Below are 17,652 nucleotides of genomic sequence, written 5' to 3'. Positions count from 1 at the left end.
CACCTCGTAAAACGTCCGACTTGTTCGAGACTTGATTCTTAAAAATGGTTGTTTCGCGTAATGTATAAATAAACTGATGATAAAAAATGAAAAGAGTTTTCTATGAATTAACGAAAAACTACTGTTATGTGTACGACGTAGAAATAATCGAAGCAAAGCATATTATATAAATGTATTCACCGAGAAATATCAGCTCTATCAGAAATAATAGCTCGAAAATGCTGGAAATTTTACAGAAATTCGCGAAATAAAAGTAATATGTACTTGAACACGATTAAGTATTACAACAGCTTAAACTGCCTCAATACATCGTACGAATCTAATATTGTGAGACTATGGAAGCGCCAAGATTCGCATCCGCCAGTCCTGAAGGTGTCTTCGTAGCGCTGACTGCGGCCGAGGTGTCCGGATTTCCGACTGTCGTGTCCCCGGGTTCGCCAAATTGCACGCCACCTGGCAAGACGAATAGTTCGACGTGGAATGCGTCGCAATGAATCCACGAAACGCCTCGTATACCACCGACCTCGCGTCAGGATTCTCTTACCCGGACAATGGGTGCGAAGGTTGTTACTTACTGACCCGAGAGAGATGCTCGAACATTCCGACAAGTATGAGGTTGAATTATAGAAAACAAAAAGTGATTCCGGAAGATTATACTTGAAATATGTAGGTGGTTTAACGAACAAGTTTGCCGGACTTTTTCGAGTATCTGCAGTATCGATCTATTGTATTTTATGGGGGGGAGGGGCTCGACATAATTCTAAATATTTTAGGCACAAAAAGTTGAGTCACATTTTAATATTCAGTATAACTCTATTTATCTTTTTATATAATTATATCTTTTATATCTCATTGTAATCTATCGTTTTGTGACTCTCATGTCATTTTTCATATTCACTACTAATTTTTTTTTGTTACAAAAGTTATCATCTTTTCGATGCTTATTCTGTTCCGCAACTTGCGCGAAACGATATAAACGACAAATGGCGGCAGCGTACCGCTTCTCTCGGGGTTTGCGTTATTTCACGTCGTTTGTGACTGGTGCGTCAACTTCCACTGTTTTCGATCGAACGTTTGACATGTGTTTCTTTTCTCTTATCTGCTCTATTTGTGGATTGGAACAAAGCGCGAAGCGAAAGAATATTTGCACAAACTGGAGGGAAAGATGGAGCGCGAGAATTCTATGAATACGTTACCAAGTCCAAATGCCCATGCGATTTCCATGCGTCTCGCAGGTGCACCGGATGTCTACCAGTATCCGTGGAGTGGTTACAAAATGCCTCTTGTTACTACTATAGCGCAACAATCCGAGCACATAGAAACTTAATGCAAAGTTATATCAGATAAGAAGTTATTATGATAAATTGTACACTCTTTTTAAATCTCAAGTCTCTTTTAGTTTAATTTAGGCTGCGTTCGCTTGGTGCTCACATCAACGGTTGTGAGCATCATTTATCCTTATTTAATATTTAAAAATAACAAGGATGAAATGATGCTTGAAAAGTGCTGTGAGCGCCGTACGTAGTCAAATTAATGTTTTAAGCAACGAAGCGAGCCATATTCATAGTCAAAGTGGATCTTGGTGCTTAATAATATTTATGTAAATTTTTACAATTTTCACTTTATTCAAACAGTCAAACTATGTTTCAATACCGACAAATAATCAACGCAGTTTACACAAATTGGAAATTGTAAAAATTCATTCAAAAATATTATTACACGAAAAGAACAATTTTATGTATGTGTGTATGCGCGCGCGCTGAAATATCTAAAAATAACAGATCTAAAAATTGCAGATCTAAAAATAATTTTATTGGGCCATCAAAATAATTATGTAGAAAACTCAAGCATGAGTAATGCTGCAAAAAGTTTTGTCATTCTAACGAACCAGTATGAGTCCTACATAATTATTTTCATGGTCGAATAAAATAATTTTTAGATCTGTATCTACCTAAATTTTTAGTTACTACAGTAAAACTGTTTTTTTTCCATGCCACCAAAATTCATTTTAACAGAATATGGCTCTCTTCTTTAATTGTGTTATTCATATATCAGTTAATTTTGACTTATTATTTTTTAATATAATTTTTTTAACGTAATTTCGCATTGCATACGCGTAATATATTTCCCTTAGTGCTGTAACTATGATGATGATAAATCGATAAACATTTTTACACATGTAAAATAAATATATCAATTAATATGACCTAATTACTGGACGAAATGATCATAAAAATTTTAGATATGCTTTTAAGACGTGTACTACTTTAAATAAATTGGTTATAAAATTTTTATAGACAACGAATTTATTTAGAGTCGTACATATACCTAATTAAAAACTTGATATTTAAAATTTTTGTGATTTCGTCTAATAATTGGATCATGTCCACTAACTATCCAATAACTGATACATTTACTTTATAAAAATATTGCTCGAAGCAATTTATTCATCTTATTAAGTATTATTTCATCACTTTTCACAGAACACGTAAAAAAATAATTATAGCAGAAGTTATATGGCGAAAGAAGAGTTATTGTTACAGATGAGAAGATAACTACACTATAACTGACGTTATTAAAATACTTCCGCTGTAAATAGCGTCGTCTGGCTTCACAAACTAGTCGGTTAAATCCTCGTGAAAACGTTTCTCATAGCGATCCTTTGTCATTCCCGGCGATGTTCGCGCTTTCCTAACACCGCAAAGCTCTCTCCCGCGAATTTTCGACTCATACTGTTGAAAGATCTATGAAGTTTTTAGTGGATTTCGTTGTAACGGTATCTAGTAGATTTTGATAGAAGCACCTTCTTCGTAAAACTGCTTTTGAGCGAGTCACGGCAATAACAACAATCACAATATTTATTGCCTGAGTTTCCTGATTTTACCTTCGTGAGAAGAAATTCCTTTCCGCTCTCCCGGACAGTTTAGCCGATCGTTTACTTCTCGGGGTTTCTCCAAGAGGGTTGCCGAACCAACATAAACCGCAGAGCTGACAGGTATGTGAAAAGATTTAATCGACCATACGCGCACTCATGTTCGATTGTATGCTGCTTGAGACCAATAAGAACAGGCTCGTACGCGAACGATTCTTCCTGTTCGCTGATTTGAGAGCCGGAAGATACGTTTCTGCGCATTTCTCCGCTTCCCTTAAACTAATCGTTATTCTTCGTAAATGCTACTGTATATCCGTAAATCCGCAAATAAATCGCACAACTATAATGCTTCCTAGCACATTCGTTTGTATCGGAAACATAAATAATAATAACATAACAAATATAAAAATATAATACAGATTTAAGGGGCTACTTTGGAATCAGCGCGGTAAGAGGTGCGCAATCTACACTTATATAATCATTAATAATATAATATGTATTAAAAGATGTTAATTTGTTTCAGCTATCGGTTTTAGCTATCTTCAATACGTAATTAATATACATGTATTAACAAAGAATATCTTCTATCCAGTCAGAAAGTGAGAAAAGCATAAACATCATATAAAGAAGTTGCCTGTCGTCTGCAGTTAAGTATATTATAATATTAAGTAAATGAGAAGATTTATATAAAACATGTTGTGATGAAACTTAAAAAGATATATCGAATGTTCTTAACTGTTTCACGTCTAAGATTGTAATATACTTAACTGCAGTGTTATATAGGATTGAGAACGCAATCACTTGTTAATCAAGAAGATCAAACTTCTTTGTACGATGTTTGTGCTTTTCTCACTTTCCGACTATATATATATATATATATATATATATATATATATATATTCTTTATTCTAAATTGTCATAACAAATATAAATGTAACTAATATACATGTGATATAAATGGGAACGATGTAATCTTTTCGCTTCTCGATCGGTGAGATTTCACGAAAAAGGATCTAAAAAACCAGATGAATTTAATCTGTACGATGAAACAAATGTCACCATCACCATTGTATATATATATAGGATTGATCTTTTCTTAATTGCAAATAAAATCGCGAGATAGATGGATCGCCGCTCGATCTCGTAGAACAAATTTATTCAGGGCGATTGATCCTCGTGCGGCAGTATGAAGTTTTCCAACGACGGACGGAGCTTCGTTCGCACGCCGCAGCTTTTTGTTGTCTAACGAAAACTTTAATGGAAAGATTACAACCGAATGACAGTAAACGTAACGCGAATTGAAACGTGAATGAGATCGCTGAAAGACTAATAAGTATAGTGATTGGATAATATCCCGACGGCGATGCGCCTCGAGGCTTCGAGCCACTTGCCACTTATCCCAACTTCGCGAACAACGATTGCGACGACGACGTCGTAATTGCTGTTTACGTTCGTGATTCCTGCAGATACACTCCAACTTTAAAGAGTTTTGCCTGCTGGCACAATAATGCGCGATATCACGCACTATTGTGTTTTTTTTTTACTATTGTCTTTAAAAGGCATTGCATCAGATGACGCGTCGTCGTCTTTATATGATAGAACATCAGGAAAGCCTCGAAAGATCTATGTATCTTTGCATTTCAAATAACTTAGTCATAAAATTGTTCTAATGAATATTTGATGTTAGTGCGTACAACACACACAAAACAATTGTCAATTTAGTTTTAAAAATTCTAGATGAAAATTTCTACAGATGATTAATTAATTAATTTAAAGAAATGTGAAACTTATAATCAAATCTCACTGCTGAATTTAGTAATGAAGATTATATCTACGAAATCCTCCCCATTAGTTTATCTATTACATTAAAGCGTTATCATGTTCCAGGATCATGCAACCAGTCCTTGGGGATGGAATCGGGTGACATACCGGATTCAGCTATTACTGCATCCTCGTCGTATGTGACGAACGTCGGGCCGCGAAATGGCCGGTAAGCACGTTACTTTTACGACCCACCGCTTTCAGCAACGTTAAAAGACTCTCTCTCTCTCTCTCTCTCTCTCTCTCTCTTCCCCTCCCTCCCTCTCTTTTTTAATGTACTTTGAAAAGGTAGATCCAATCGTTTATCAGACCACGAATTTAACGCACTATCATCCATGGATATGCCATGCGTCATTTCTCATCCCCCCTCGTGTCTAATCCTATATTTTACACACCTGTCGCGCACGTTCTGTTTATAACTCAACAATCCCATTCATCTATCTGTCTATCTATCGCGAAAGTTTGCTTTTTCCGAGCAGTAGTGATATTGATTTAACGCCCACCGGGATTTTAACTTATTCAAACCTAATTTCCTTGAAGTTACACGCCTAATACGCTTGTGACTGTCAAACGCGCAATCCAATTACGGAGAAATAGTAATTGCGTTTTATAAAAGATACATTTCTACAAACTCTACAAAGTTATTAAAGAGTGATACTTTCTAAATGCGTTTATTTAAGAAAATTGCAATAATAATAATTCACTTATTGCATCACAATTAAAAAAATAGTATAACACCCGCATAAAAAATGTATAATACATTGTATATCAATCATTGTTATTTTATTTATTTAATCGGCTCGTTCAATCGATGTGAAAACGGGTAAACTAGGGAAGTGGAAAAAATTAAAACTTTTTATTTGCTACATATAATAAATATTTGGCACCATTTCGCAGTCGATTGATTTTTTCGTTAAAGCAGAATAAAAATTTATCACAAAATGCACAAGTTGAATGCATTATCATTATAATTAAACGAAACATGTACAGTATGTAAATATATACAGCATGTAAATTGAGAAATGGATTCTTCTGCCAGATTATTACGTTCCAGTAGCTGATAATTAAAACAGTAAAGATGATCATTGATCAGCCGCCAGACGCGCCTGATAAATGAGTACCCGTCTGAAGGGTATTTAAATACATCAAATCATCGGTCTGAGAATAGCTCGTATATAACATACACAATACAACACATACAATAACATACACAAAGACAGTTATTATGTAGTCTCTATATATTGTTCATGAATAGATGGAGAGATCCTGTATAATAAGATTATACTATAAATTCAATTATCTAGTTGTACTATAGATTCAATGTACATTCATCGTTTAGTTAAAGTTTCAATACTAAATCCTTGAATATAATCTTTAACAAGACAAAAAATAGCTCAATATTACACATAATAGCACGAGAAAGCGTTCTCGACGTTTGCAACTCTATAATAATATTAATAGAGAGCTTTGTTCATGCTTAGCTGACACTTCTCACGCGTACAAAGTTTCCATAAGAACGCAATTTACTTAATAATATAAAGTTTCTATCGACTGCTACATGAAATTTCTTCCTTTAACAATGAAATCCTTTCATATTAAAGTTACGTAAAAACTGTTAATGGTAAATGAATTAACGCGGCACGAACGCCGTCTGGAAATCAATCGTCAGCGAAAGGTGGTCGGAAAAAGCGAGAATCTTCTCGATCTACGATGAAGTTAACTTTGTTATTAAGTACGAGATGCCTCTCGACCAGAAGTGATTGAGGTAGTAAGACTTTCATTAACGCCATTTAACACAAACGTAAATAATCGACGGAGAAAGAGAAAACGTGAGCGGAACGGCTCGAAGAAGTAGAAGCGCAAGTAAATCACGGATTCACTGTTTAAGTACACTTTTAAAAAGGTGGAAGTTCTTAAAACCTAGAAATGGTCTCGTGAATTGTTCTTCTTAGTTGAAAGGATAGTAACTGAATTGTACAATATAATTGGCAGACTTTTTTATGCCCGGGAAGACAGTAAAACGATAATTCGGTGGCATTTTTGAAATTAAAAGTCTAACGACCCTCTTATGCAAAGTTCTTCGTTTGTAAAGCGTAGTAATACGATTCAGTAATTTCACCCGTTGTTAGCGGTCGTAAATTATGCGCCACACTTTACGAAATTGTCATCTTACAAATATCTCTCCTTGCGAATAACTTACTATCCTTCATTTAGATTATGTTAAATTTGAGTAGAAATTACATTACTTGTATTTGTCTATTAATATAACAGTCATAATGAAGCGTATTAACTTCAAAGCAAAACAAGCTTAAGCTTATTGTAATAAAAAACGAATAGTCCTTGTACGTTAGAAGATATAAATTTTTTCTAAAGTCTTTAAGAGAGAGAGAGAGAGAGAGAGAGAAGATCACATTCCTGAAATTATCTCATAAGCATAAGCTATATGAAGAGATTATCTCTGGCATAATCATATTTCAAATAGACTCAGGAAGGAGACTGCTGGCGGTGCTTGGTGTCCGAAAAGTCAAATAGAGAAAGGAGTTCGTGAGTGGCTTCAAGTTGACCTACAAAGTACTCATGTCGTTACTGGTGTGCAGACACAGGGCCGTTACGATCACGGCCGCGGTCAGGAATACGTCGAGGATTACACTGTAGAATATCGACGTACCGGTTTCACTCGATGGCGCCGATATAAGCGTTGGGACAACAATGAGGTAAGATAAAACGTCTGTCGATGATATTTGTATGAAAGGAGAGCACAATTTGTCAAGTTCAATGCATCATTTTTAATTTATTCGCTTTTTGGTTAATTTGTATTTAATAGACTCGATGCAATACATCATTCCATAAGTTGGTATAAATACAATATTATTTAATATAAAAAAAAGTAGTCCTTATATAAAAAAGAAATTAATAATTTTCATTAAAAATTTTTTTATAATAAATTTGGTAGTAACTTTTTAATGCATTTTACGATATAAATAATGATTATATGTATAATATGGTCAACGTATTTTTGTATTAATTAGTACATACAAAAACTACGGTTTGAATAGTGTATTGCATAGAAGAGAACAATTACGGAATTTGATTACAACAAACGTTCGATTGTAGAAGTGTTATACGCAAGCTATCGAGAGTTTGTACCATGTCTCAATTGGAACAGACTCAAACAAATGTAAACGTAAACGATACGTAGAACAAAACTACAAAACCGATCGGAATCACCCACGCGCCTGGTGTCAAATTGGAATTTTATTCCATTGAAACGCAGGGTTTGAAGTTGCTTGTTAGTAAAGTCACAGTTAGAACTTGGCACTCGCTTAACGATGCTTAATTAATGGAACTTTTTCCGTGTCAATTATCAGTAAGAAAATTTTATCGGATTTTAAGAGCGCATAAATAGCGCATTATTATATATATATATATATATATATATATATATATATATATATATATAATTTATTCATTAAGATTTGATTAAGTGGGAAGGCCAGCTAGGCAGACGTCAATAATTGTGTACAAATATTAGAATATATCTGTATAAATTGTAAGAGAAATTTGAGAAAGCGAATATTCAATTTTTTTCAAGATTTATATAAATATATTAAAATTAAATTACATAAATACACACATATATATATTTATCAAAATTAGATTATCATTATACTCATAAAATTGTAATTTAATTAATAATTTAATTAATATGTAATTTAACTACTGTTTGAAACGCATAGGAAATATAATTCGATATTCTCTTTTATTATTATATATACATGTGTGTATGTGTGTGTGTGTGTGTGTGTGTGTGTGTGTGTGTGTGTGTGTGTGTGTGTGTGTGTGTGTGTGTGTGTGTGTGTGCGCGTGCGTGCGTGCGTGCGTGCGTGCGTGTGTGTGTGTGTGTGTGTGTGTGTATACATTATATGTATTATAGGAAACTAATAATATTTACCAACTATTTCTCAAACAGTATATTGAGTTTAAATAAAACATATCTTCCCATTGTAATATCAAAATCCTTTTGTTTCACGGTTAATCAAACAATATTCTCAGTTTCAAGTTCGATTTTGCGCAGTCCCTTATACCATCTTCAGTTGTGAAATAGAGAAGCGGCAATCGATAAGTGATCTACTCTTGTGCTAGAATTGCACGTAATGTCTTCGTACTATAACATATGATTAAGCGTCGCTAAAAGTGCAACTTCCCCTTTTCAAGAACTAAATGTTTTCGAGTTTTCTTTTTTCCCATTCCATTGAATCCTTCCTTTTCTCGAATATCGCGTTCAAGATTGAATCATACATCGTTGTCTTAGATATTGCGCGTATCTCTATCATAGAATAATTTCTATCATAATCTCTTATATCACGATCAGTGTAACTTCTAGTATACATTTTTTATTATCTCCTCGTAGTAACTTTTATTACTAGATAATATTATAACAAATGAGGAGATGAATAATAATAATAATTACATGTATAACTTCATGACAAACGTGAATAACTTTTGTATTCCCTCATATTTTGATATATGCATGCTTTATATCGCGCAACATTTACTTCATTATATAAAATGTTAAATCCTCTCTTATTAATAATTCACTGCGATATCAATGTAGCTGATCGTAAAATGTAAAATGAAGCGGTGGCTAATTTAATGATATAGTCGTTGTATTATATTTGTGCCGAATCATACCTTATCACTCAATCATATATTCATATGACACGATAAATAACGGGACTAAATTAAGATGAAATGAACTGAAGCGTGGTACCACAATAAGTTTTGTAGATAATTGACTTTCACGAAACTCACGAACACCTCGTTACATTAATGTCAATTCAACGGAAATTTACCGAAATGGAATTTTGGCGAAAAGTTCGTATTAAACGCAATGTATTATTGCGGAGATAGCTCGACTGTCATCAATAGCAGACGGATATTCAGATATTTCCATCCAGGAAAATTAATGGTGCAGCACATTAAAACGCATACATTCGCTCGTATAATATCAACTGATCCAAAATTGAGGTGTCTATAAGTACTGGAAAATTTCCAGACGTAATGTCCATTACCATTAAATCGTATTAATGTTATATAGTTCACGCGATAAAAGGTATATCATAGAATCCACAATCATTCAAAAAGAAAATTTCATCTTTCTTGTCAACATTGTAAAAAGAACTTTCTTATTTTAAATGACAATGATAGTTAAATGACAATATCGAGTTTCACATTAATTGACGAGCGAAAAATCACTGTCTGTCTTTTTGTTTCTTCGTGTTTACTGTTTTATTAATATTCATGACATTGATCCGCAGGTTTTAGCCGGCAACAGCGATACCTCCACCATTGTGTCGCATAATTTGATTCCACCTATTTTCGCCAGCCAAATTCGGATCTTACCGCACTCGGAACATCGACGTACGGTTTGTCTTCGCATCGAACTCAAAGGATGTCGAGATACGAGTAAGTATTATAACATTCGAGGAACAGCCATGTACTTTCAAAAATTAATTTATTATTAATTTTCCAATCTTCAAAAACGATTTTTTCAAAGACAAGCCCTCGTACTTTATTTATATTTTTTGTAACTTGTTGTATGTGTTGCACAAGAAGTCATTTGTTTTCTTATTTTTACTACAGTTTCAGCATTTAATATTTTATTAAAATAAATACACAGAATAAATTTAAATATATATGCAATTTTATCAAATAAACATATTTTGTAATATTACTTTTATAAACTGAATAATTTTTGAAATAATAACATAATGTCATTCGTCAATAATGTGTAAATTCTATTACAAGGATAAGAAAATGTTTTCATTAGCCATCATCTTCCGTCAAATAAATTTTTACATATAAATCTATTGCTATTCTCATTAGCAAATTCATTTAGATATTATATAAACAAATTATCATTGAAAATGACATAACTGATTATTCATATCGAATATTATTACTAAATCGTATTGAAATATAACTATATCGTGCGTATTGCTAACAAATCAATAAACACAACACATAAATAACGTTAAATAGTTCATAAATACATTTCTCATTTCAACATGACGCTTATGGTCCATCAGTTTAATTAGAAATATTTTTTAAATCATAAATATATTTGAGACCCGAATTATACATGTAATCGCGTTGCACGTGACTGCAGAAGAATGATACGATGATGTTGTTCAAGTGGACATCTGACGATTAGTTTCCAAATTGCAATTTCGTTCAATTTGCCGAGACATCGTTGAGATGGCTACGCGAAGGCAGGGTGTCGTTGACTCTAACTACAGTGCTAGATCCCATTAACGTTCGTAACAACGTTATACGGACGATCTCATTGCTAGCTCGGCTTCGTACATTTGTTTTCGACCTAGTTCCAGTACTTAATGTCTCTTATATAATCAATGCCGTTAGCATTCATGAAATATAAATACATGTTACGCTGATGCAACAACAAACTTGCCGAGAAAATTTGAAAATTCCTTTATTTCTCCTAATTTTCTCAAGTATTGTTCTAAATGCATAGACACCTTCCGCAAAAAAACTGAATAAACAATAAATAAATATATCGAAAAAGAATCATAATCATTACACTCTAAAAAATGTCAGTGTGAATTTAACACTCATGCAGTGTCTATATAATTCTGACCATATCAATGTTAAATTAATATCAACACAGTGAGAATATGGTATTATATAGACACCGTATGAGTGTTGAATTCACCCGGTTATTTTTTAAGGTGTACCTTTATTATTCTTTTAATTGATATTTAATGATAATTAATGATATTAATTATTTATAAAATTACCTAATTTCAAGATTTTGAAATGAATTCCATGAAAGAGATTAAAGTTTAGAAAAGATTAAGTTGAGATGAATTTCATGAAATAGAAGTACAAGAAGCACAAGAAAAAAAAAGTCTCACAATTTTTATAATTTTTTTCAATTATCTTTATATTAACCAAAATGTCTAATATTTTCCATTTTTGCTTCAAAACTGATTAATATCTATAGAGTATGCCAACATTTCAATTTATTTTCTCTTCCAGTTTTCAGTCATGATCTAAAAGAATAACGAATGTTAAGTATTCGTGACGCATATGAAACCCGTTCTCATAATTTATATACAGGTGCGTGCGTTATGTATAACAAACATGCTGTGCGCTACACCACAATGCTATTTACATAAATTTGCATACAGTTTCTTTTCTCGTCCAGTTTACTTTCCCGGGCCCCTAAATTCAAGACATAATTTTATATAAATTCTAAGGAAACGTCAGGGGTGAGGTTGTAGAGATTAAACAAAAGCAATATGTATTTATGCACTAATAAGCATTCATGTTAATTAGATTATAATATTTACAAAAATAAATAAATAAAAATTTATTCTCTATATAATAAGCTCTTTATTCTCTCTTAGGTAAGTAATCTTTAAACATGATATTTAAGTATGTTCAATGTGTTCTTAATAATTGCTTAATCAATTACGCTTATATAAACATATATCTTTTTATTTTTTATTTCCTGTTATCTTGAAATAATAATAAAACACAAAAAAGAATCCAATGGAAAATTTCTCGTTAAATGCTGACAACAAAAGTACTAAGCATTGTTGGGATACATGTTTTACACGAAAGAGGAACCGTATAATCAGCAGTAACATTATATACAAAGCAAAGTAAAATGAGAAACACAAAAACATTAAACGAAAAAGGGATTTGTTTCTTCATTATGTATAATATAAAATACAAATTGTTATTTCTGCTTTCCAAAACATGAAAAGCAAGTTAATTATGTATAAGGAAATGCTTAGTGTTAAACATATAATAAAATTTAATGCTATAATTTAACGCTTTGATTAATTAATATTGAACTTCTATAAAAAGTTTATAAAATTATCCTGTTTGAAATGTATCTACAGAAATTACCAAAGACTTCTATAATCCTGACAGTCTGCATCCTTATTACCAACATCTAACCAGAAAAAGGGTATTTGCATGAATTATTTTTCTAGGTCGCTAATATCCAACAACAACGAGGCCGCACATGTTCGGGCGATGACATATGTACAGCTAGCTCTGCGGCACAGAGTCGGTAAAACGGCGACATGAGAGCTTTCGCGTTATAAGAAGTATTCGGAGCGTGTGAGATCGAGCCCGACTGGGCGGGTATGCCGGATTTATGGCAGCCGTGCACGGCAGCGGGTTAAAACAACGTTGATGCCCTGCCCCGAGCCGGTGAACACGAACGATTACCCACGGATCGCGAGTAACACAGCCTACTCGGTCAACGCGGTACAGAATCCACGACATTGTCCTCCTGGTATTGACATTCGCGGTCTGACAGAATACAAGTGTGCTAAGCCTCAGTTGATAAAGCACGGTGCAACCAACGTATCATTTATTAAAGCGCGATTTACTCATGGTTGTTCGAGCGATCTGTATCCTGTATATAAGGATACGTGGCAAATTTAGCGTTATATAAAATATTACACTACATTTACGATCTTAACTTAAATTGTAGATTGAAAAAGAGAGATTTTCTGCTTTCAAAGGAAACAAATAGGCCGAATTTACATATTTAATTAACTTTGAAACTTTTTTAAATATAAAATTTTATTCCGAAATCTTTTTCTGATTATATAAATAATATTAAAAATGTAAAGTAAATGACAGTTTTCCTATTTTTGCTATTTGTAAAAGGTTTTAGTTGTTATTAAAATTAAGATTGAAAGCTATTGCAGACATCCTATATGCTAAATATAATGTATAAAAATAAATTATGTTTCGATCTATCTAGTTGATAAAAGTGACTCAATTAACAATAATCTATATTCTAATTGTTAATATTAGATTGAAACAAAAGTTCGTAGTATTACGAGCTTCAAAATTCAAGTAGCTGTTAGTCATAAAAAATAAATGAAATTTAAATTTAAAAAAGAGTTTTAAAGCTTAAAATCTCTACTTTTAAATAACTGTCTTTTGAGTTTCTGTGAATTTGGTAATTTTTACATTTAAAAAACTATGAAATGAACAAAATGGAAAATTTTGCACTTTCTAACACGAAAGCTTAAAGTTTTCCCTACAAAATTATTTTTTTTAATGTCTCTAAGATTTTTTTGTTATTGAATTATTGGACCTAAAAGGAGCATTTTAATTTTGATTATTTAAAATTCTGTCAAAAATCATCGCGTACCACAAAACAAATTAAAACTGAAATATTCCTCTATCAAATAATATATTGTAAATGCCAATTTAAAAAAAACCCGTGTAAATTGCAATACAAATAAAGTAGTCTTATGATCTTTTATTCCAATTCAATATTTCTTCATATGTGCCTACGAAAAGTTATATTAGCGTAAGACTTGTTAAGAATTGCACTCTGTTGGGAAATTGCTCCAACAATTCCAATGAAAGTTCGCAATAATTTCAAGCTGTAGACGGGAAGGAGATTGCCAGTGCAGATTAGATTAGCGGATTGCCAGATTACAGAGTAGAGTCCCTGTAAGAGCAATGTTTCTGACGCGTACTGAAATACGGCGTCTTTTAATGCGTACCTTCAAAAAATGGCAGGAATATCAGCGACACATCGCTGAAATGTTCACCAGTTTACACGAACGATTCTCAAGCACGTAAAAAGTACACGCTAAGAAGTGACTTCGTTGCTTCAATTGCGGATTAATTTGACTCGCCATTTATTCCCTTATTGTGAACGTGTTGCACGGCACCCGTACAATTCCAAATTTACGTTTTCTGTTTGCATATTTCTTCAACGAATGCAATATATACTTTATAATAAGCCGAGCACTAAAATCTTATCACGTTTAACTAATCCCTTTTAACTAACCTTTTAACTAACATATTTTTCTTGGGTGTGCGCAAGTATCTTGATTAAAAGGACGACCATTTATTCGAGAATGGGGTCGACCTCTTATTTTAATACATACGATCGTATAATTCCTGTACGGTGTGGTAGATGCCAGTTGCAGAACAACCGCGTAGCGACGAAGCGTTACGTTGTTCTAAGTAAAATTATTACCTCGGCGTCATCCACGTGACACGGAATCAGGCAAAGGTACGTTGACCAAAACTGGCTTGACCACATCGCGTGACAACGACGGCCGGCCGCGGACCGTATATACCGTGAAATATTAAGAGTAGTTAAGCGATTTTGAACACGACATGGCAAAGTGGGCGCACCGCGCCATTTTTGCGGTCCGTTATTAATTTTCCCTACGCTACGAAAATCCAGCCGTCCGTCCCTTGCGGACGCCATCCGCCGCCACCGACCAAGTCGTTTTAATTAATTTTAATTGATTAATTTTAACTAAGCGCCTTCTCCGCCACCGCGCTCTTCACGGCATGTTATTAAGCAGCGCCACTTCATTTTCGAAGTGTATCCGGGAACTGGAGCAAAGTGCTGCTGTTTGCAAAATACGATAAATTTCGGTGAGATAATATGAAAATTCACGAAATAATTTTTACTCTCAACCGTTGTAATAATAATTAATAATAATACTGCATAATAATCTGCATGAGAAAAAATACAGGAAAAATATTTTAATTGAAGATACATGTGATATAATAAATATTTTTCGAGGTTATTTTCGTCGAGATATATCCTATTTTAGTAATCTTCGTAGGCATTACAACAAACTTATGTATTTTTACTTTATATGCTTATTATAATAAACTTGTACACTTATTATAACAAACTTATGTCATTACTTTATACATTTTTACTTGAAAATCTAAAAACAACGTAATTTAATAGAACCTAAAAAGAAATAAAAGAAAAAGAGTACCAACTAGAGACAAAATACAGCTAATAGTACAACAAAGTCAGGTGTAACGTAGAAGTTTGAGAGACGAGTGTGTTTTAAAAGAAAACTACAGTTACACAGTAGGTCCGTCACGCGAAAACTTTCGTCTGTTTCAGGCGGTGTCATGAGCTACACTATACCAGATGCTTCCCTGCCGGAGTTTAGTGACATCTCATACGATGGTAAAAGGCAGGACAACTTGTTGACCGATGGTTTAGGTTGTCTAATCGATGGTGAGGTCGGCGCAGATAATTACAGACTGGACATGGGAAATGGAAAAGGTAATCGGTGGGTGAACAACGTGCGGGAGTGTTAAATAGTCGAAACATAGATAATATTTCAGTAATTTTCGCTAGTAAATCAATTTCAGACAAATTGTGTATTTCTTTATAATAGAAACAACTGCAATTATTATATTTTATATGAATTATTGCAAATATTATATTCAATATTTTTTATTGTAAACAAAAAACTTTGCTCTTATATAATCGTGTTTCGCAACTTTATCGCGTAATATTAAAACAAAAAGAGTTTATCTTTCTTGATAATAAATTTCTTTTGAAACTTTATTCTTTCATATTTTACCTTCAATAAAAAATAAACCCCACAACATTATTATCGCGTGTAAATGTTTGTAACAATTACAATATATTTGTTTGCTGCGATAGAAAACCGCAACAAAATAGCGCAATTCATTGCGTTTTGTATAAAAGTTTTTTCTCCGTTGGCTATAGGCACAGGTTGGGTTGCTTGGCTTCGTGATACTTTTCAAGAGAAGTTTGTGGAGCTCATCTTCGAGTTTGAAGCCATGATGATTTTCGAAGCGGTACACATCTATACCAACAATTATTTCTCACGAGACGTTCAGGTAATTTTCAATTCACTTTTGCGTAATATATTTTCCACTCACGTGAGTGAGTACTTTCATGAACTTTTCTTTGTACAAAGCAGATGAAAATGATTATCTAACAAGATAAGTCACTAATTTTACAACAATGCAAATTTTTATCGATAATCGTGAGATTTTTAAATATAATTGAAAATTATTTATGTCTTTTTTTTTAATTTCTAATTCTGAATTAAACACGAAACACTACGCACGATATTAACTGAGGAAATATTTTTGTAACATAATCGAAATTTAATATATGTGATATCAGGATTCCTACCAATTGCATTGAAAGCAATATTAAAGGGATTTAAATAATGATTACTTTGCCAAACTGTATATCAAAATGAAATAATTGCGCTACGTATCATTATGAACGTGTCAATCAGGAAATGCCAATCAGATATCCTCGAAGATGAAACAGAATATCCATGACAAGAAATATTTTCCCTTTTATATTATAGATGTCATTTGTAGATATCAATCCGCAACATGTATCATAAATGACATGATTAACGATTTGTTGATTATATAGTCGATAGTTATCAACATGCATGTACATTTCTTTGATGTCAATGCCCTCATACGGTTCATAACATAAAACAGTTTTTGCATATGTATCAAAGTGCATCGACTACACAATAAAAACGAATGTAACTACACGATAAAAACAAGCTTAAGCGCATCACGAGTCTGCAATTTTCTGGAATATGTCAGCCATTATATCCTCTTCAGAGGATAGAAATAGTATATAGAAATTATTCTATTTCTTTTAATTTTAAATTTAAAAACAGAATTATTAATATTTGCCAATTTGTATTGTTTTTTTACAACAAGTAATGTTTTATTTAAAATTTAGTTTCTTCAAAATATATTTCTCTCGCGTGATAATTTTATTTCTAAATAATTTGAACATTTCATGAAACATAAATTGAATACATTCTTCTTGTTTATTTTAAACTTCAAAAAAAACATATATTTCAATTTGAATTTGATTTACACAACAGGTATTTTCGAAGGCGGTGATATGGTTCAGTATCGATGGCGAAACTTATGAAGAGGAATTTTTGCCTTATTCTTATATACCGGACGTCGTGCTAGAAAACGCTCGAAACGTTTCAATCGGTCTACACGGACGGGAAGGAAAACTTATTAAATTGCATCTGTATTTCGCCGCGCGATGGATCATAATCAGCGAAGTGACATTCGACGCAAGTAAGCATTTTCCCGTATCTTAT

At 32.9% G+C, this 17,652-nt stretch overlaps 1 protein-coding gene across 2 annotated transcripts in view; it reads left to right on the top strand.

The window, feature by feature from the left end:
• Positions 1-17,652, top strand: part of LOC105145043 (discoidin domain-containing receptor 2) — a 41,467-nt gene that overhangs the window by 13,752 nt on the left and 10,063 nt on the right. The window contains exons 1-7 of one of the 2 annotated variants that reach the window (XM_087413786.1): positions 911-2,995; positions 4,760-4,862; positions 7,176-7,407; positions 10,012-10,159; positions 15,642-15,806; positions 16,260-16,393; positions 17,422-17,629. In XM_087413786.1, the coding sequence (XP_087269912.1) occupies positions 4,783-4,862; positions 7,176-7,407; positions 10,012-10,159; positions 15,642-15,806; positions 16,260-16,393; positions 17,422-17,629 (967 nt within the window). In that variant the 5' untranslated portion in view covers positions 911-2,995; positions 4,760-4,782. Of the gene's footprint in view, positions 1-910; positions 2,996-4,759; positions 4,863-7,175; positions 7,408-10,011; positions 10,160-15,641; positions 15,807-16,259; positions 16,394-17,421; positions 17,630-17,652 lie in introns of those variants that run through there. The other variant, XM_011054359.2, reaches the window with a different exon arrangement.

The sequence above is a fragment of the Acromyrmex echinatior genome, chromosome 15 (assembly GCF_024713525.1).
Source record: "Acromyrmex echinatior isolate Ae372 chromosome 15, ASM2471352v2, whole genome shotgun sequence".
NCBI lineage: Eukaryota > Metazoa > Arthropoda > Insecta > Hymenoptera > Formicidae > Acromyrmex > Acromyrmex echinatior.
Note: the sequence above shows the minus strand (reverse complement) of the source record. Positions and strands in the feature narration are given on the sequence as shown.